General features: G+C 45.0%; 3 protein-coding genes and 1 non-coding gene across 6 annotated transcripts; all 4 read right to left on the bottom strand.

Moving 5' to 3' along the window:
• Positions 1-677: 677 nt before the first annotated feature.
• ppp1r18 (protein phosphatase 1, regulatory subunit 18) lies at positions 678-13,739 on the bottom strand. The gene is made up of 5 exons (XM_048229170.1): positions 13,377-13,739; positions 11,916-12,828; positions 8,373-11,867; positions 2,501-2,726; positions 678-1,833 (listed from the first exon to the last, which is right to left on the bottom strand). Exons 2-5 carry the CDS (start codon positions 12,696-12,698, stop codon positions 1,814-1,816), a joined length of 4,524 nt encoding a protein of 1,507 aa, XP_048085127.1. The 5' UTR covers positions 12,699-12,828; positions 13,377-13,739; the 3' UTR covers positions 678-1,813.
• A 505-nt stretch (positions 13,740-14,244) lies between these two features.
• On the bottom strand, positions 14,245-17,321 carry nrm (nurim). The gene is made up of 3 exons (XM_048228940.1): positions 16,285-17,321; positions 15,937-16,113; positions 14,245-15,513 (listed from the first exon to the last, which is right to left on the bottom strand). The coding sequence occupies exons 1-3, from the start codon at positions 16,315-16,317 to the stop codon at positions 15,190-15,192; spliced, it is 534 nt and encodes a 177-aa protein (XP_048084897.1). The 5' UTR covers positions 16,318-17,321; the 3' UTR covers positions 14,245-15,189.
• Positions 16,679-16,751, bottom strand: trnak-cuu. Its single transcript has one exon. It is a non-coding gene; the product is annotated as a tRNA-Lys (tRNA).
• Positions 17,322-17,351: 30 nt separating the features above from the next.
• limd1b (LIM domains containing 1b) lies at positions 17,352-20,256 on the bottom strand. Of its 3 annotated transcripts, none has more exons than XM_048228936.1 (7): positions 20,169-20,256; positions 19,688-19,789; positions 19,161-19,228; positions 19,013-19,075; positions 18,641-18,771; positions 18,177-18,228; positions 17,352-18,010 (listed from the first exon to the last, which is right to left on the bottom strand). In XM_048228936.1, exons 1-7 carry the CDS (start codon positions 20,188-20,190, stop codon positions 17,891-17,893), a joined length of 558 nt encoding a protein of 185 aa, XP_048084893.1. In that variant the 5' UTR covers positions 20,191-20,256; the 3' UTR covers positions 17,352-17,890. The 3 variants fall into 3 exon arrangements, with proteins under 3 accessions (XP_048084893.1, XP_048084894.1, XP_048084895.1); XM_048228937.1 differs by having other exon boundaries at positions 17,352-17,991; XM_048228938.1 differs by having other exon boundaries at positions 19,688-19,770; positions 20,169-20,196.
• Between the last annotated feature and the right edge of the window lie 510 nt (positions 20,257-20,766).

The raw sequence follows: 20,766 nt of genomic DNA, 5'->3' as shown, positions 1-20,766 counted from the left end.
TACAATGTTATACTTTCGTGTGTTTATGGTGGAATTCTCTAAACTTGAATGAAAAAGCGTGCGGTGAACAGATATCCAGAATTATGTGTTTAAATAATTAGGCTATAGTATAGTATAGAAAAACATTATATTTAAATCTTAATTACGAACCATGCATCAATGCATTAATGCAGTGTTGTTACTTGATATCACGGTAATTTTGTTTGTATGTAATACAGTAGATCTCCGCTAGGCGTCGTGCTGCACTGTAGTATGTTGGCCTTTTGTATCTCAATGAAGCTAGTCAGGTCTCATTAATATGACACAGTATGGCTTGAATTGACATAGGCTAGAGCAATGTTTCTCAAACTTTTTCAGACCAAGGACCACTTAACCAATTAAACAAAAACTCACGGACCACTTAGTTAAAAAAAAGAGTAGACCTATACTTCAACAGTACACGATAGGCAGAGGATTCATATGATTTAAACTGGCATAGCTTACTTTAACTGTTTGGATTAACATACAAGTTGGTTCAATATTGCAAACAACTCATCTATATAATATTTTACCACGTCTGTTCGCGGACCACTTGGGATAGCTTGCGGACCACACTTTGAGAAACACTGGGCTAGAGCTCATACAGTAGGCCTACCTTGCTTCTTCCATCTGAATTTCTTACAAAATATCAACACATGTCAATTCACAGTAGTTTATTTACACATATATTTTGAAGCCAGCTTCTTCAACCACAATAAAAAAAACAAGAATTATCACATAGATGTACAAAGTATCCATAATGTAAGTACACTGAAGTTCACTTCACCTCAGATATTTTCTTTAAATCATTTTTGTACTTGCAACAACATGAATACATTTACAATCCCTTTCTCAGAAACACCATTCCATGTATAATTTCACCTTTTGAAAATAATACCAATTCTGTCCACTAAAATACACATTTTTCTTTAAAAATAAACTCTGCTACAAAAAAAGGGAATCAATGAAACTTCTGTGCAGAGCAACACATGTAGGAATGGTTATTATTTTATGTACTGTAGTTTTTTGTTATAAAAGAGTTGTGCTGTTCAGATCATGGAAAATGCTTACTTTGAATTCATCAGCAGTTTTGAGCTGAAAGTCACAATGTAAGGACAAGCACATTAGGTCTTCTACAAAAACAATGTTTATTAAAACTGCAAGTTGTGCTGAATTGGGTGAATTTTTTAATGAAACTTAGCCTGGCTAACGCCAGACCTCATCTCATTGAGATGGGGTCTGGGAACTACACATTCATTTTCTCGTATTTGAGATGTGGTTTGGGAATGCCCAGAGCCGTTTATTGGGCGCTACGAATGTCTATCAAATGTGTCTGTACGTCGCTCATAGCCGCTGTCCCCCCTCTGTTCTGTGATTGGTTCCTTCGTTGAGGTGAAAATCAGGTCCATGGAATCCAGGCTGCCTAGCAGCATGAATAAAATCGCGTGCAAGGCAGTATGGGGAAACCCCGGCTAAATTAAACTCTTTTTCCTGTCAGGCGCAATCTGCATGAAATTAAGTAGGCCTAGCAACACATGTGTGAAGCATTCTGGAGACTGCTTCAAAACCAACAATTCCACCCTACTGATATTGTACCATTTCTTCCTCATTGAACTTCAATTTACAAGATCATAACAAACAAAAACCTAGACATGAACATGAAATATACAAATCAGAAATCAGACACAACACATAAAATGGAAAATACATGAGCACTGTACGAAGAAAACCTTCAACATCTGATGCATCGGCATTCTGGATCTACAGTAGTTGATTTTGCAGAGGTCATGGATGTCTATCGTCTGCAGGACTCATCTGTACAAGAAAACAAGGAAAAGAAGATTAAAAACGATACTAAAATTAAGAATGTACCAGAATGTAAATTATGATAAACTGTCAGAATGTCTACACAGAAATGATAGTGAAATGGTTTTAAAGGGGCATTTTACAATCCAACATGCATGTCACAGGGACATATAATAGACTCCTACACTACATAGAGAAAACTACAGACACAACCCACACCAAAACACATGTTACCTCTACATTCTGCAGTACATTCAGAAATCACAATAATGAATGCATTATTATAAGCAATACAGAGTTTAGACAGAGTATAGAACTTGTAGAACAGAATTATCACAAGCATTTCCGAAAAGATAGTGCTGGCCAAAGAAAGGTGGGCTTCCCCACCTTTTTTAGTGTTTATTATTGGCAATGAATTAGTTTATGACTTAGCGCAATTAATTATGCTATATGCAGTAGAAACCACATTAGCCAAATGTGTTAGATAGCATTACAGTGCTACGACCCATCAAATGATTGACACTGCCGTTTTGAATATTCTCTTTTTCCACATGGTCGTACCACAGTGATGGCTTTAGGAAATGCAGCTGATTTAACAACAAGCAATGTTTACGTTTTTTTATTGTTTGTGTTTATATTTAGCTTATTTGTTTATTAAAGTGAGGGTGGCACTGACCCACTCTCAGCACTCGGCCCACTCCGGAGCCCACATTCTTGCTGATCCCTCCTCCTCCTCCTCTCTCCTCCTCCTCTTCCTCTTCCTCCTCCTGACCCTTCCCCCTCTCCTCCCTCCCCGGGTCGGACCCCAGCAGAGGGGAGGGGGGGAAGGTGGCCAGCATGGAGTTCTCAGATGGGTACTCACACACTCGCTCCAGCTGGGCCTCGTCGAAACACACCTTCCCCTGAGAGAGAGAGAGACAGAAAGAACAAAAAAAGAAAGAAAGAAAGAAAGTGCCGGTTAATAACACAACACGTGACATGATGCTACGTGACAACCAGTCGGCCCAGGTCCAAATCCCAAACCTTCCGTTGCGACTGCGTGTTGCTTTGGATAAAAGCACCGTGAAATACCAGTCACTTACTTTACTTCACTTTATGTCGTCGCCAAGGGTGCCTGTCACCACACGGAATAGTGAACTGAATAATGTTCCTGCATTTACACTGTGTGATAAGTGTGACTGAGAGAACCAAATGCAGTCACAGGTGCACAATGCACACAGAGGTGGAAGCATGGCAGTAAGACTGGTTCCAGCCATGGCTATAATTCAGTGACCTATTATGACTCCACACTAGTGAACTGCTATTGTTGTGTACTGTGGCACTTGGCAAAAGCAGCAGTGGTGGCCCTGATGTGACATCCTCTATAGCTGCATTTCACGGTTGAAGGTTTTAAAACATTTTAGTTTTAGTTAAAAAACATTTAAAAATTACTTGGGAATATCAACAGAATGTGAGGATATGACTGTTTTGACATAATATTTGAAAAACGCCTATGTCCTGTGTTGCCCAAATATCTACTAAGGTTAGCATGCAAACCAGATAGCGATCTTACCAAGCTCTTTGGTAAGATCACTGTGTATGGCACGGTATTAAGCAAAATGCAAGTCAATGGCAGAGCGCCCCGTGGCTGTGTTCCAGAATCTTCCAGCCTATAGAACGCCACATAGCACTTTTAAGCACTCTGTTATGCAGAACCGTCCAGAATTAGCAGTTCTTCTATTATGTAAACAACCACTGTAACTACATGTACCTATATCCATGTGTTTTACAACATAACAATATCACATTGTTAGAAATGGCCATCATATGCATGCATTATGATTTTCCTCAAAGTGCTTCAGCTGTTCGGGCTGAATTATCTCGAGCTGACACGACACCCACTTCTATCCCTTCTCATCAAACAACACTTTTACACACAAGCCTGCACACATGAATGCACTTTGCACCAGTAAAATGCAACTGTCAATAGTTCCCAAGGAGCACATACGATTATGGTATGTGGCTGGCTTGGTATATGTTTGTTGAAACAGCATGTGTTTACCATTAAAAAGAAAATATTTTAAATAAAGGCAGTCCATGCAAGCACAGAGTTCAGGGCGAGCTGTGGCACAAGTGGCTGCAATGTCCATACCACAGGCACCAGGGTTTGACTTGCAGTCATTTCCCGATCTCACCTGATCTCTCTCCCACTTGCTTTCTGTCACTCTTCACTTCCCTATCTAAATAAAGGCAAAAAAGCCAGCTGAACACTGATGGACAAGGTCCTATTGAATATGCAATAGCATGACATCTCACAAAGCACCTGTTGATTGCCAAACATAAACACCTCATCGATCAATCTCATCTCTCCCATGAGAGTCACAATGCCACATTCTGATATACTTGTCTTGTATATCCTTATTGAAATACAAGGGACGTAAATGATTCTGCTGATCTTGATTCTGTTTAACGTACAGGCCAATGTGATCCAGTGGGACATGGATAAAGGGTCTTGTGTGACAGAGCAGATCATATTGTTATGACTAACCAGTGTGATTGCAAACAAACATTTAAACAAGCTGTAGGTCACTTTGCTATTATACATTTTTATAGTAATAATATAAATCTATACCTTGCAAGTGTTACTATGATGTGTCCTATTGCATGTTATGATTGTAGACCTGTATTTATCTCCTTATTTTGTGTCTGTTAGTGCTGACTATTTGGTGCTGACAACTTGTTGCATTGCCCCTCAGGGACAATAAAGACTTTCCAATCCAATCCAAAAAGGACTAAACCCCCAAAGTGGCGAGCAGCTAACTGTCTGAGTGGACAGAGGTCTGCAGCTCTGCCCCCATGGTGTGAGAGAGGCCGGTCGGTCGCTTGGAGATAAGACACTGCAGGCTAATCCTGGTGGCTGCCCCGATTAACCCTGGATGACACAGCAGGGGAGAGGGATGGCAAGAGCAGCAGACCGAGAAAAAAGATCAGGAAGGCTAAAATGGTACATTGTAGAACAGGAAGAAGAAGGGAGCCAAGGAAGGAGAAGAAACGACAAAGAGAACATTGTGTGAAGGAACGGGGGATGGAAGAAAGACTTATGCAACTGGGAAACTATCAAAATAACATAACGTACCGGTAATCATAATGTATCTGAACACTAAAAGAGATGTGAGAATCCTAACTCTAACTGTTATGACACCGAAGTCAACTACTTGTAAGGGCACAAAGCCTTGAGGAATAGATAGAGAGATTGAGGGGGAGACAGAGAGAGAAAGTGAGAGAGAAAGTAGGAGAGAGAGGTGACCTAGCCAAGGGTGATCGGAGAAGATCACACAGTCACCCCCCGCTGTTGGCTTAGGGAGCCGACGAGATTTCTGACGTCAAATGATCTCAAGAACGCAAACTTGCAGGGCGAGCGTTCACACGGACAGACACTTAAGACATCACACAGGACACGGGACAGGTGAACCATGTGTAGCTTGCGACTGGCACAATGCCCCATGGGTAGTTTTTCTTTAAAAAACTCCTTATGACCTTCAAGGTTTTTTTTTCCCCTCAAAACTTAATTAGCCCTCAAGGTGTTAAGTGGGTTTCCTTACAGTGAGAGGACTGATCCAGTTAAGAGATTTGGCAGTTATGTCAACTCCGGTGTTGTGTCCACTGTGCTCACTACGGACAAAAACAATTGTGATGACTGACAAGATCAGCTAATCAGCTTCTAGTATCAGTAGTAGAACACTCCTGTTCAGTAGTTGTAAGTCTGAAGCAACACTTTAATGACTTGCTTCCTATGAAGGTATACTGTAGCAGGGAATCTCTGTCTGTCTGTTCTTCACTTTTCTCAATAACCCTGTATCCAATCAGCTACACACTTGCTGAGTAAGTGCAATGGCGAGTGTGAAGTTGTTTGGATGTGAAAGACAACATTTAGCAGATCTTGACCTCTCTATTAAGGCGACTGACTCCGGAAGTGATATGTGCCTGCAAGCACAAAACATTTAGTGGATCTTGACCTATAGTTAACAGGTAAAGTAGCCTACACAGATACAGTATAATTTAGAGATCATGCATGGCCATACAGACATCAAAGGCCTGTAACACTGTTTGTTAATTCTTCAATCAACAAATGAGAATGGATACCATACCATAACACATAGTTTTCTGGACTTAATCATTTGTATCCACTAAACTCTAAACTTGCTCTTTGTAAACCGCTGCGGAAGACAGCTATTGGGACAACCATATGAATGGCTGGAGGTAGTTAGTTCTTCTTCTTGGCTCCGACAGGGGAAGCGCTCGAGAGTTAATGAGGAAGTGGCTACACAGACATCCGTGAGTGAGTCACAAGGTTCTCCAAAAATGAACTGGCAGAGCTGATCTTGATTATTTTCTCCTGTCTCATGCATTACTGCATTGTGCAGTTCTGGCTTTCTTTCTCTTTCTTTCTCTCTCTCTCTCTCTCTCTCTCTCGGTCTCCAAAAATCATGTCAGTTGGCCCCATTTCAGAATTGGAAGACTTGCTCATGAAACAATGGGTAGTGTCAGTGTTCAGCGTAGCAAAATATCTGGGAAGAACTGCAACAAACACTGTCCGGGAAACCAGTAAACACTGCCAGAGAGATCGCCTGCATAGCCCAGTCATTTCGCTCTCTGCTCACACTTCTCCACTCTTTCCCTGTCAACTTGACAATGAGTCAGAAATCCCAGCCACACACAGTAAAACATGCAGTGAAGTCCCTACAAACAGGAAAAAGCTAAGGAACATGGAACAAGCCTGCTGCAAAGGGAAGCAGGATATTCCCAGGAAAGTCACCGACAATCCAGTCGATTGATTGAGAAACAGCATGCGTTTACAGGAGGGCCTGAATAAAAGCCTAGGCATGTCCCACAGATGTGCATATTGTTGGTACAATAAGAATAAGTTCCAAAAATAACTGTTCCTCCTCACCAAACAATTTGAAACAGCACTCTGCAATGCCATTGTGAATAGACATTGTCCATTTACTTATTGGACGTTATTACCTGGTAGCCATCTTAGGTTCTAAAAAGTGTGGATATTGTGTGGGATGTGTATGTGTTTTCAATAACTAGAATTAATTGTGTAGCAGTGAGAGGTGTGTGTTGGGATGGCAGAAGGTGCAGTCAGTGGCTTAGCAGAAACGCTAAACTCACAGCACTCTGCCAGCTCAGTCTTCCTGTTTATGCTCCAGTAGGCCTTTGTAGTGGAGCTGTCCTAATTACTCAAGAATAAGGCCCTCAGTCTAACACACACACACACACACACACACACACACACACACACGCACACGCACACAGTCTGTGTTGCAATTCTGATGTGCAGCCTGACATATTTTACATTGTTAAGATCAACATTTCATTGGCCTATCATTGCTGTGAATATATTATCAGTGAATAAATCATCAGTGCTCTATAGCACCTGTTGCTTTGCAACCAGCAACAGCCTATAGGCCCCCAGACAGACCAGGGAAACATGATAAAGAGTGGCTGGTTTCTTTTACTGTGGTTTCCTGCCTCTATCTCAGTAAGACTGTGTGTCTCTGCCACCCCACCAGAGTTACACATTGTTCTCTCTCTCTCTCTCTCTCTCTCTTTTCTCTCTCTCTCTCTCTCAGCTAGACTTGCCGTGTTGGAATCAACAGGGAAACTATTATGCAAGCAGCACGTAAACAAAAGCTATATCAACTGTGCCGTGTGCCATTGTGTTGTGCCCATGCAGCCAGCACACGTATTGGCAGCATCTTTACAAACAGGTTGTCTGCATGTGAAAACTGCCACACTGAACAAAAATCAAATCAAATATTATTCTCTTGTAATGTAATTTACACACCTGATTCACACACAATAGACAATAACACTTATTTAAGAGTAGAAATGAATAGTTGAAAGGGTTGCAGCTGAAAAGCGCAGTGCAATAGTCCTGGAAGTTTTACTAAGAACAGAAACAACATGGTGGCTGCAATACTTTTGAAAACAGCCTCGTAGCTTTTCACCTGTCGTGCAGGATAAGCCTAAACCTGGCTTATCTCAGTTCAAGTGTCCCCTGAGCAATCAAGATGTTCTGCTCACCTCACCAAATGAAAGATCAGACTCAACATGATCAGAGATCAACAACCTCAGGCAGTCATTTACTTGTTTTGCTTTAACTGATTTTTACTCAGTTTTTGGAAGTATTGTAATGAAGATTGATTGATCAATGGGAAAGTGTTAGTGTAGATTACATGCTTACGTGTACAGCTAATAGTAAACTGAAGCTGCAAGAACAAAATGTTCTCAGACTATATTCTCAGATCCTGTGCTCTGCTTGACTTCACAAACACACATTTGATACAGATCAGAACACATATACGCAAAAATCTACATTATATAACAGTAAAGAACACATGTCCCATCCTAGTGATATCAGGATGTCATACACAGTTTATATGGAGGGATAATACGGACACTATGTGATTCTATAAGTATTGTGGGGACACAGAGAGATTCTATAAGGATTGTGTGGACAAAGAGGGATTCTATAGCCACAAAAAGCACTGACAATCACTCACCCCTTTGTTCGCTGTCCCTCTGCTTTTGACCAGACAGGACTTCTCCAAGTTCTGGTATCCCCCAATCACCAGAATCTCCTCGGCCGTGGGGTACCTCTTCTTACCCCCCTCACCTGTTCCGTTGGGGGCGGGCGTCTTGGTTTGACCGGCCGGTTTGGAGGCGGAGGCGGAGGTGGAGGTGGAGGTGGAGGGGCTGGCTGGCAACGCAGCTGCTGCTCCAGCTGGCTTTCTGGGGGTGATGGTTATGGTGGTGCCCCTCTTGCCTCTCGGGGCGGAGGAGGCGCTGCGGATAGAGATGAGTGGAGGGGAGGGAGAGGCGGACGGGGAGGGGGTGTGGGTCGGGGAAGGGGAAGGGGAGAGACTGGCCGGGGAGGATGGTGGCACAGGCGCTGTTGGCCTCTCCGGGTATTTTCTCGCATTCTCTGGCGATGGGCCGGAGAAAGTCTTCGATTGGTTCAGTCTCGGCTGAGCCCGGAAAGTAGGTGGCGGTGTTCTGGGGCCTGCTGGTGATGTCACGTCCCTCGTCTGCCCATCAACTGGACGCAGCTGTTGCTGCTGCTGCTGATGGGTCTCCTCCCTCTGCTGACCCTGAGGCGCCTTGATCTCCTTTTCACCGAAGGTGCTCCTCTCGGTCTGGACCATTTGTCGTCTCACTTCCTGCTCTCGGAGTCGCAACTGCTCCACCTGACGCTGCACAGACAGGACACTGAGGGGCTCGTCGCTGGACTCCCAGGGATGCTCCACCTTAGACGGACGGTCCACCTGCACCTCCTGCTGATGACACGGTGTCGGCTCTGGCGTCAACTTCGGACGGAAAGGTCTGTAGTCCTCGTGGGGCAGGGGCTTGTGCGCCAGGACCTCCACGGGTCTCTCGCACAGTCCAGTCCGCGAGCCCACCGTCTTCAGGTTGTAGATGCGGCTCATGGCGGCCAGCGAGTGAGGCAGAGGTGGGGAGAGCGAGAGCGAGCTCGCGGGTGAGGAGGTTTGCGACGGAGGGAGGTAGTCTTCGTCTGGCAGCTCGTCGCCTTCTCCTCTCTCGTCTCCCACGCCACGCACGCCTTGCGGTCTGTCTGTGTCCCCGTGTCTACAAACCTGCTCGGCCGTCAGGTCCACTACATGTTGGGTCAGTTCCTCGACCTCTATGTCCTCCGCGCGGTCCGAGTAGGCTATCAGAGTGCCAGCGATGTAAAGCGATCTGTCGTCTTGTTCCTCTGCAGCAGCAAAGGGTTGCGAGAGCGAAAGGGGAACAGGAAGTTGAGGGCTGGCTCTTGACACGCTGAGTTCCTGTGTGACGTCAAACGGGCTGGCTGTCAGCGGCAGCAGCTCTTCCTGCCTCCACTCGTCCACCGCGGCCGTCGTCGTCTCTCTCTCTCCTTCTCCCTCCATCTCCCACCCCATTTTCCTCCTCTCCTCGGACGCCCTCTCCTGCGCTGCGTCCCTCCATCTCTCCTTGCACGTGTCCTTCTCCGCTGCGTCCAGATCCTCGCTTTCTCCGTCCACCGCGCCGGCCTCTCTGGCCCTCTGCTTTTCCAGCTCCCTCTGACGGATCTTCTCGCGGAGGGACTCGACGCGGGTCAAGGGTCGTCCGGCCTTCCAGCTCTCCCTCCTCTCCACCCCTTTCCCCGCCACCTCTCCTCCTCCTCTTCCACTTCCTCCACCCTCTGGTCCATCTGTGCTGGGGATGCGTGCTCTCGGCCTGTCTGGTGCCATGTCCACACCAAAGAACACAGTTCTTGGGATCTGTATCTCATCCGGCACTGGAGACAGACCCACCGAAATGCATCGCTTGGGCGATTTAAGCACCGGCTGCTCCTCCTTGTACACACGACCTGAATAACCGTCATAGGGAGACTTTACGCTGCTGTCTACGACCGCCTCATCTTCGGGTGAATGAATATCTGCATTCTGCATGTCTTCTCCACCTGTCGTGTCGGAATCTGCATACACACACGTCTGCGTCCTTCTCCGATTTTCACGGTCGGACTTTTTATCCCGCACCCTGCCTATCTTGGAGATGAGCTCCTCTGTGTGTTGCGAAAGCACAGTTTGGGTTAAAGGAGGGTCCTCTGACTCAGTGCTCTCCCAATCTGACCGACCCCCTGCGTCTGCTTCCTTTACAGTCGGGCTACGGGGAACGTTTGAGAGTTCAGTAGCAGCAGACATAACTCTGGACGGGCTGCGTGGTGCATACACTGCATTCTCAGTGGAATGGACGCATATGCATTGGGGTGGCTTGGACTCAGCCTCTACTCGCCACACGCTGGACTGTTTCTTTTCCTCGATCTGGAGCTCGATCTGTCTCTCCCACTCTTTCTCTCGCTCGATCATCCTGTCTCTCTCCATCTCTCTCTCCGTGATGTTTGTCTCTGTGAGTCGCTCGGCCAGCATCTCGCTCGCTCTGTCGCTTGCGTTTTCGTTTCTCTTGGTCTCCTTCTCTGTGGCTCTCGCTTTTCCCTCGTGGCGGATGGACACCTTGCGTGCGAACGCTATGCCCTCCGTGTTTCTGACAGAGGCCACGGTGAAACCCTCATCTTGGGTCATCTTCACCACCAGCCCAGCAGGGCCCTCTTTGGGTGAGTTGGTCTTTTCTCCAGTAGTCATATCATTCTCAGGTCCCTTCACTTCCCTATCAGTCTCACTCTGTCTCTCAGTTTTAACATCAGCTTCAGCGGCTGGCTTTGCTTGTTTATCTGCATGCCTCCATCTTAGCAGTACCTTTGGTTTGGTTCCCCTCTCGGGACGTTCCCCTGTTCTACGATCCGAAAACGTCCTCTCAACCGCCATCCTATCGAGATGACCACCCTCGGCCAGCCCGTTCTCCTTAGCAGTTATGACGCGGTCGGAGAAGCTGAAGGATCGCTTAGGCACCCCCCTCATAGCCCCCCTCTCCGCCTCGTCTTCCTGTCCCTCTTCGCCTCCGCTCAGGTCATCACCGCTGCCCCCTTTGCCGGACCTGTCTCTCTCCCTGCTGAGCCGCACAAAGCAGTCGGAGCTCTTGGACCTGGACGGGGGCTTGCGGTGCTCCCCAAATTTGCTGAGTAGCTGGCTCACCCGGCTTCCTCTCTCTACAAGCCCACTGCTGTCACTGCTGCTGCTGCTGCTGCTTGGGCCGGCGCTGACGTCCCTCTCCTCTCGCTGGACGGCGGCCTGTGCCTGTGGCCTGGGCCAAACGCCAGGCTCTTTCACGCTGGCCTTTTCTCTCCCTCGCTCTTGGTCTGGAGCCCGGGCCGCCTCTCTGGGCCGCTCCCTCTCGCCCTCCGCCATGTCCTCGCAGGAGCTCCGTGGGTCTCTCCCCGGCACCTCCTGCCCCTCCACCTCCCACTGGTCCACCCTGCCCTCACCACCCCTGGTGGCCATTTTGACTCCTGTGGCCCTGTCGTCCACCCCCGCTGGTTTGATAATCAGGACCTCTGTGGCCCTGATCTCAGTCACACTCCCACCGCCTGCCAGGAACTCTCTCAGATCCATTCTCATCCCTTTTTTCTCTCCTCTTTCTCCTCCTCCACTCCCCTCCTCCTCCTTCTCTTCCTCTTCCTCCTGTCTCTCTCTCTCCCTCTCCACAACTTTTTCGATCATCTTATCCTCTCTCTCGCTACCTCTTCTGTCTTTCTCAATGATAATAATGTTTTCAGCCTTGATGGTGCGCAGGCCTGGGACGAGGGGAAAGAGGGTGGTGTCTGTGTCTTTCTGCCCCTCTTTTGTTATCCTCACATTGTCTCTATCCCTCTCTCCACTTCTGTCCTTCCCTGATTCTCTCCCGACGCTCCGGTCCCTCTCCCTGCCCTCACTTCTATCTCTTTGTCTCTCTATCTTGATGTCAATCTCCCTTCCTCTGACCATCTCCTTGTCATGACCCCTACTGCCCCCTCTTTCGGCGTCTGTACCCTTATCCTGGACATCTACACCCTTCTCCAACTCCCTGTTTTTCCTCCACCCACTCTGAGACTTTATGAACGGGTTCTGTCTGATGGGGCCAATGTTTTCCATGGAGACGCGCCCAAACGCCTTGATCGGGAGGAGGTCATACTGTGTCCTCTCTGGCTCCAGGGTAATGGTCATTTCGCCACCGGTCTGTGTCAATATGTAGCTCTCGGCATCGCCTGAATCCACGGCCTGGTAGCCTCCTTCCCTCTCTCTCTCCCTGTCTCTCTCTCCTCCGCCACCTTCTTGCTTAGCCCTCCTGCGCTGGATGATGCCTCGCTTCCAGGCGGGCATGCTAGCAAGCCTGTCCTCCTCCTCTCTCTCTCTCCTCTCGCGCTCCTCCTCCTCTCTCCTCTTGCGCTCCAGCAGGAGTTGTTTCCATTCTGGTAGGGAGGAGACAGACATCACACGGAGGGAGAAAGGACTGCTGCTGCAGCTGCTGCAGTAGACGGGTGAACGGGTGTGTGGCAGGGGGGATATTTCTCGGTCAGAACCTCAGGCTGCCTGCCTGAATCCTCTCTCAGGTCACTGCACCCTGTCAGGGTTGCAAACAAAGGCTCTTTAGTGCTGCAATACAACACTGCCATAACAGGTATGCATGTGCAAAGACGAAAGTGGAAACACTTCACAGCCCTGTAGGCATACTTGCGAATAAATTTTTTTTTTTATCAATGGTTTTAGGCTATATGAGGGACAAAAACAAGTACACTATACTCTTATACAGTCATCATGTTCACAACACAACCGTTGCATCAACGTTGTAATGTAAGTAAAGAGAGTAAGCAAAGTTGCGTTGCAAAAGTAAAGAGAGAAAAGTCTACTCTGAATTAATTGTTTCCTTCATGTTAAAATACAGGGTGGTTAATGCTGCCAGTTAGGTCACCCTCGTGAAGGTAGATAGTATTTTTTTCGGAATCACTTCAAAAGTAATTGTATTGTTCTTTGCTGGCTATGCAAGAAAAGTATCATCTCAAACACTTCTTCAGGGCATAATGCATCTGCTGTAAGTGCATCAACAACTGATGACAAAATAACAATAACAGTTCCATTACACGGCAATGAGGGAATAATACACTTACAAACCTTCAGCGATATTATTTCCTTCTGATTGGAGTTTTTAAGGCTGGCGCAGATGTCTTCGAAGTGCTTACCATCTTTCCCCAGGGTAAAAAGTAGCCTTCTAAGCGCTTTGCAAACGCAGCATACGGCTCAGATCTCAGCAATGCCTGGATGGTAGACCGTTAACTGTTTATTCGAGGTTGTCAAAAAACCTAAGTGTATGGCTATTAATACTATAGCCTAAGATGCGCGACCTCCGAGAGAATCAGAACGTGAAGACAGAAAACGTCTCCATTGGTAGTAAATATTTCCAGCTTCGGTGCCTCTCGAAGTTAATCCGATAATTACATTAAATTCCTTCAGGGAGTTAGTGGCACACACCATATTGCGAGTCCTAAGAAAAGACGTCTAAATTAGACATCCCGTCTGCCAGTCAACCACCCACCTCTTCGCTCCCTCCCTCCCTAGCGGCCGTGGAGCTGGGTGATGGGGGTCACCACTGAACGTGCAGTCGACAGGACAGGATCGGAGTTACACAAGGTGAGCATGGGGCTAGGCTACACACCAGCCTCCCGTCCAGGGGGGTATTCCAAGTGCGTGGTTTAGTGACAAACCTGGGTAAGTTCACTCAGGGTAAGTGGTAAATCTCCAACAAGAGCTCTATGGCATTGTTTTGTAAGGAGAATGAAGCCATGCAACTCTTCTATTAGGAGATTTACCCCTTACTCTGAGTAAACTTACAGGTTTGTCACTAAACCACATACTTGGGATACCCCCCTGGTTTGCTTCAGAACTTTCCTTTTGATTTGATATGATTATCGGTGTGGTGTGGTGCAGTTATTTTTTTTTTCATTTATTTCAATAGGCCCATACCATAAATGACACCACGTGATTCCTTGAATGACTATTTTATTAAAACCTCATGCTTTAGGCCTATAGTGTATATTTCATTATATGGACCAGTGTGTAGCTCAGACAGTAACATATGTCTTTCCAGTGTATAAGCTGTGTTGGGATTTGCAAAAGGCCCCCAAAGCTCTATGCAAGTAGAAACTACAACATTACTTTAGTCTTTATACTGACTGTCATAACATGAACAAAACTTGATTTCTCTCATCTCAGCATTTACACATACTCTGCACATTTTAGCCTCCTCTTGTTTAGAAAGACTTTTAGCAGCTCTTTCGGTCCTTAAAATAATCAATAAAAACAATCCAGCATATAGTTCCCTATGGCTGTTGTAAAGTGGTAAACTCCAATACCAGTGAATGTACCATTTCTGCAGATGCACTTATGAACATTTCTATAATGATGTAACATTACCGGAGAAACACGTTAAATAGCTTGGCACTCTGATATGTTTGATCCTAGGGTTAGTAAATCATATTCTGACTGTTAACCCAAACTGTGGAAGACATTTACCTGAAAAAGCCTTGCAGCAATTTGCACAAAATGTACACAAAATACTATAAAATTGGATAATGACAAAATATACACATAAAAGATGACACTTTTAAAGATACGTGCTGTGTACTTCAAGCATGCCTATCTCAATGTCCTGAATAGTTCACTGACTGTAGAAAAACAGTCATTATGTTTACATTATGTAGTACTGCAACAACCATGCTCTACCTCATTATCTTGAATACTAACTGTTTAACATTCAAGGTAACTGTGATAGATAACTCTTATTTTGTTCGGATGCAGCTGTAAACATCAGTGATTTTGTGTTTGTTTGTTTGTTTGTCTGTTTCCTTGTCTGTTGTCAGGAGACTAATTCAGTACATCTCTTCTCCAATTTCTGCCTCACACACGACATCAATACTCTAGTGTATATTCAATCATGCTTGTGATTGTTGTTGTTAGCTGTGGTTGACAAAGCCTGACCACTGCCACCTGGTGGTATAGAGAAGATCTGCATCTTGCTGCGCAGCTGCACACTCAAATAGGCACAGTCTTGGGTGTCCAGAGAGTGGGCCAGGGCCAGGTAGATGGTCAGGTAACCTGCCAGCAGGAACCTGTCCAGCGGGAACGTGGGCAGGAGCCAGAGGACGACGCCAAGCTCCAGACACACAGGGTGGCGCAGGTGGGCATAGAGCCGTTGAGCTCGGGCGGATTTCAAGGCCAAGGGGTCACCCATGCCAAGGCACTCATAATACACCTGAAGTAGAGTGGCAGGATAACGTGAGTTAAATGAAAAATTACAGGTAATGTGAAAACTTTGTGTAACCCTTTGTCTCGCACATAGACTGCCTCCCATCAACTGAATAACGGTTCAGTGAACCCTCTCAGCAAATGTTTCATAAAGACAGTAGCATTTGAGGAAGTGACACTAAAAATGACCTAAACATGTGCAGAGGACTTCTGTCACAGTGCACAAGAGTAACACTCACACTGTGTCTGCCTATTAAAACAGCAGTAACACTGGCATTGCACAAACTGCAGCAAAACAGTGCTGGCTGTGATGTGTTTAAATCTGTGAAGTATTTACATGTATGCATCTCAGTAATAGTGCCTCAGTAGACTACATGATCATTACTTCAATTTGGTACTGGGACAAAGATTTCCCATCCTTAGCTATTACCTGTTTGATTCCGAGCAGTTCACCATAGTCGAATATCAGCAGAATACTGAAGATAATTGCCCAGGCCAGAAAATGAAAAACGAAGCAGATCAGAGGGAACCAGATGTCCCAGGGTGCATCGTGCACTGACCACAGGCAGGGGGCGTTAGTCACAGGCTGCCAGAAACGCATTAAAGCCTATGACATGAAAATGGCATTAGTTACATGTTTTTTATAGATAGCAACAGGGGATTCAAGATGGATCATGCAGTTAAAGGGTGGACATATAAGGTAATTTATTGTTGTGGTCATCAGTATATGGAAGAATGACATACTTAACATTATGTTGTGATAATATGATGGTATTACCTGTAGAGCGAGAGCCGTTGTGGAACAGTACATAGCCCGGTTTAACACTCCTAGGACAGACTGACAGGCCTGTTTAACGGGCGGCCAGGCCAAAACACTATGCTGGACAGTGAAGAGAGCCAACAGGATGAGGTCTACACACACAGCTTTGAGGACTGATGTGTCTCTCAATGCCACTGACCATGGCACAGACTCTGTGACAAGCAGACACACAAAAAAGGCGTGGAGGTGGTGTGCTTATCAGTATGAAACATTATCTGTTTCCACAATTGGGCATTGGCATATTCTCTCTTACGACCTTCACAGGCTTTTCCTACCAAGCTACCTAAGATAACCATTTCGAGTAAACAAGACATTCCAATATCATACACTCTGCTAAGGCAGAAAAGCTTATCGCCCAACGTGGGGCTCGAACCCACGACCCTGAGATTAAGAGTCTCATGCTCTACCGACTGAGCTAGCCGGGCTGTACCGTAATGACATCATCGCGCCAATTTCATCATTGTTCAGCGAAACTTTCGAAAAATGTTTACTTTCGTGTTTTATTCCACTTTACATATGTTCACATTTTTGTATCAGCCTACTTTGCAATTGTTCAACGTTTCTCTCCTCCAGGTATAAGTTACATTTACAAGTAGTATGCATGCAAATATGCATGAATTCAGAAGGTTAGGTAGGCTAGGCTACATGAAATGTTAAAGTTTTTGAACCAATTCACGAATCGAATTTCAACTGCAGGCTGGAAAGAAACGTAGAATTTGCGATTTTAAAATCAAAATGAAACTTATTTCTGCCTTAAAAACTGCACACTGCCGAACGTGTATGCATTTCGTTAAAATGTATAACGTTAGGTGGAAAGTTAATTCAGAACTCCAACTAACTTAACTTCTAGTAATTTTAACCTGGGCTAAAGACTGACAATGTTAATGACAACTTGCCTTAAATGCATCATGACAAGTTAACGTTATGCTAACAGTAAAGGAACAGGAACGGTTATCTATGGCAGCGAAGATAGCCAATGCAACCTACTCACGAGTTAAATATTACCTTGACAGAGCGCCGACCCCCCTGTGATGTTGTGGTAAATGGCTCGAAAGGAGATGAAACGCACAAAGTCAGTACCGGTCACGAACACAAAAACAAAGTTTAAAAGAGCTAAAATGCTCAGATAAGACACACGGAGGTCGATTGACGCCATGTCAAACTTTAATTTTTTCTGCGTAAAACTAATTTCCGGGATGAGCGACTGCATTGGCAATCCACAACCTGTTGGAGGAGCTGCAACACCGTGTGTACAATAGACACGTCACAGGTTCGAGTCCTCCTCACTGCGTTGTAGCTTAAATTTGACATTAAACTGGTTAAAAAAACAACAACACGGCTGTAGATACACAGATTTTATACCACATACAATAAAGTTTACTCAGGTTGGGGAAATTAGGGAACCACAAAGAATAAGCCATTGTTCCAAAGAAACACATAGGTGAAATGTAGAGAACTGAAAGAACTGATTTCCCTTAAAAGTGCTTGCCTTTACGGCTACTGTATAGTGGACATCTGGTCCATGATTCAGGCTTGTGTTTGACTGTAATGGCCGTGACCTTTCTTATCCTTCATGCAGTCTATTTCTCAGGGATGATCTCATTGAAAACAATCCACATGGTAATCTCGGTTCATTGACACAATGCGCTCTGTCACCGCTGATCCCTGTAAGGGAAAAATAACCCTTCACTGCCAGTCAGTAATCATCAAAGTTACATTATAAATAGCACATATATGACCAGTTACTGTACACAGAGTAGGCTACTGCTTCAGAATATATTATCTACATAATTATAATTACAAATAGCAGGCTAAGCAGTGCAAATGTAACAAAGGGGGTTTGAGTTTACCTCAGAAGGTAGAATGGGTCGACAGCAGGTGGCACAGATTGGAGCCACATACCTGTAGCAGGTAGGAAAGAATAAGAGAATGAAGAGTGCAGAAATGAAAGGAGACCATAAATGAAAGGAGAGTTCCTCCATTTTGGACATTGAAGAAATATTCCAGAGTTTTTTGGAGCATGTGTAGGCCTATACTACTAGACAGACAGCTAGAGCATCGTTCCCCAACCTTGGGGTCGCCTGGAATTCAAAAGGGGTCGCCTGAGATACTGGATATCTTACAATTGACCAGTACATTACCTTATACTAAAAATACTATAAACCCCATGTAATTGGATCCTTTATTACAATCTGACTACAAACTTGCATACAAGCTTGTCCAGTCTTCCCATCTGTGTTCCACTCTGCAGTGTTTGGATTAACTGTGTGGGTGTATCACCAACAATAGCATTTGGGACCAGTTTGGTCTGTACCTCTGGTAGTCTTTGAGGCAGTACACCCTATTTGTTGAGTCCAGGAAGAATAGTGCTCCTTCCAGACTCTGACAGCAGATCACACAGCAGAAACAGCCTGGGTGGTAGCAGCTTCCAAAGGCCTGAAGGACCTGCTCAAAGCCAAGGGTCAAAGGTCACACTGTTACAGCAAGCAGCCAAGGGTCCAGGCCCGTTTGAAAGGTTTTTGCCAAATAACATCTCACTGCCTTCACTGCCTCTCACTACAGGTGTTAATGTTCCTATTACAGATTAATGTTTCAATTAAAATGTTCTGTAAATCCCTTTGCTAAAGTATACAAAATGTAAGACCAACACTCTTAATCCATGTGTAAATCTGTTACAGAGACTCACCGTATCCTTGATGAGAAAGCCACATGAGTCACAAGTTTGTGTAGAAGGATGGGCCTCAGAGTGCTGAGAAAACGCAGATCGTATGAAAATATCTGTTTACATCATCAGAGTTTCCTTCCAAGATATCCAGAGAGTATAGCTTACCTACCTTGAAGTGATCTTCGCAGAACAGTTTACCAGACACACTGTAGAAAGACTGTTCTTGCAGTCTTTGGTCTTAACGGAATGACAAAGAAAGGGAGAGACAACTGTAACAACAAATGTTGGACTGTTTGTCTCAGATTTAAAAAGCAAAATGTCTTGACCAGTTTTCTCAAAATGTGTTATGTTTTAGTGGTAGTATTCTTGATCACTTTTCCGAAATTACGAAACCCCCTATTACTGCATGCAAAACTTTCTGGTGCGCACACAAAACTTTCTGGTGAGCACAAAAAACACATAAAAACATATTTTCTGTTTACTTAAGGTACCATGTACCTTTTCTGTTTTTTTGTAAAACGGTAAAGCATCTTTGGGTGTCTAGAAAAGCATTTATATAAAATAAATGTATTTTTTTTATTATTATTATGATTATTATTATTATGATTATTATTATTATATATTTGCCCATGCCCCCTTAACAACTTAAAATGTCATAGTGTTCCTTCCTTTAGTGGTAAAAAAATGTCCACTCACCGCAGACGCTGCAGATGAAACAGCTGTCGTGGTAGAGCTTTCCCATAGCCCGGCAGGCCTGGCCACCTCCATACACCCCCCCACTGCAATTCACACATGGCTCTGTCAGGGCACACAATAAAGATGGCTGCTCAAAGTATCCAAGTAAACCAGAATATCCATGAAGGGGGCTGAAAGCAGTGGAGTTTGTACCTTGTTGGTTGTGAGTATGATTCAAGATAAAACTTTATTTTTTGATGACCTTCAAGATTCCATAATTGTGTGAGAATAACTATGGCTGAATATGGCAGCAATATAAAGTACATTGCCTCAGGCCATGGTTCCTTACGGATAGTATATTGCCATTGTTATAGCTTCACACTTCAAACACATTCATGCAAAAATATTCACCAGTTTAATGTTAACAGTTGAATTAAGTGTGATTCAAGGGCTACACACACCATTTTGAACAGTAATAAATATCTTATTGATTTTTCCTCACCGAAACTTGGCTCAGTAGTCATGTCCTGTCTTCAGTGCATCTGAGTAAAGTCTAATTTGAGCCAACTACAGACGGCTGTCAGTCTGGGCTATAAGGGGAGCCAAGGCTGGATGTCTCTCTCTCTCTCTCTCGCTCTCTCTCTGGGGGGGGGGGCTTGGGGAGGGCTTTAAGCACAGTGGGGGTCTTTTTACCCCTAGCTGTTTTTTTGGGAACCCCCCATAGCTAAATGACTGAATGAGGATTTTGACCACCTGGCTACACTTGACAAGTCTTGTTTTTTCGTCCCTGCGCTCATCGTCATTGTCCAAATTGTAACAATAATATCCAAACTAAAAAATGATCCATTTCAGATTAAGTTATACCTGTGTAGGCATCTGAGTAAACATTTCCACACAGACTATTTCTAAACCTGTGCTATGCTCTCAATTTGTGAACACATTATATGTTTTCTTAATGTCTGCTCAGGTTTGACAGTATTTCCAACTTATGGGATTCACTGGGCCACTGGCTTACATTTATGTAATGCTCTGCTGCCACCGTGTGGTCAAATCTTGTGCCAAAATTGTGAAAGTGCCAGATCTCTATAAAGTTTTTGACA

This window comes from Alosa alosa, chromosome 20, assembly GCF_017589495.1.
Source record: "Alosa alosa isolate M-15738 ecotype Scorff River chromosome 20, AALO_Geno_1.1, whole genome shotgun sequence".
Taxonomy (NCBI): Eukaryota; Metazoa; Chordata; class Actinopteri; order Clupeiformes; family Clupeidae; genus Alosa; species Alosa alosa.
This window is presented reverse-complemented; position numbering and strand designations above follow the sequence as displayed.

Excerpts from the sequence above, each read along its gene's own strand:
- nrm (XM_048228940.1), bottom strand. The coding sequence starts at position 16,317 with ATGTACTGTTCCACAACGGCTCTCGCTCTACAG. Across the intron at positions 16,114-16,284 it reads CAACGGCTCTCGCTCTACAG|GCTTTAATGCGTTTCTGGCA; the intron begins GTAATACCATCA and ends TTCATGTCATAG. Across the intron at positions 15,514-15,936 it reads AACTGCTCGGAATCAAACAG|GTGTATTATGAGTGCCTTGG; the intron begins GTAATAGCTAAG and ends ACTCTACTTCAG.
- ppp1r18 (XM_048229170.1), bottom strand. The coding sequence starts at position 12,698 with ATGTCTGTCTCCTCCCTACCAGAATGGAAACAACTCCTGCTGGAGCGC. Across the intron at positions 2,727-8,372 it reads GAGGGACAGCGAACAAAGGG|GGGAAGGTGTGTTTCGACGA; the intron begins GTGAGTGATTGT and ends TCTCTCTCTCAG. Across the intron at positions 1,834-2,500 it reads GGGCCGAGTGCTGAGAGTGG|ATGAGTCCTGCAGACGATAG; the intron begins GTCAGTGCCACC and ends TTTCTTGTACAG.
- limd1b (XM_048228936.1), bottom strand. The coding sequence starts at position 20,190 with ATGACTACTGAGCCAAGTTTCG. Across the intron at positions 19,790-20,168 it reads GACTACTGAGCCAAGTTTCG|AGCCATGTGTGAATTGCAGT; the intron begins GTGAGGAAAAAT and ends GTGCCCTGACAG. Across the intron at positions 18,772-19,012 it reads GCTTTCTCATCAAGGATACG|GTCCTTCAGGCCTTTGGAAG; the intron begins GTGAGTCTCTGT and ends GGCTTTGAGCAG.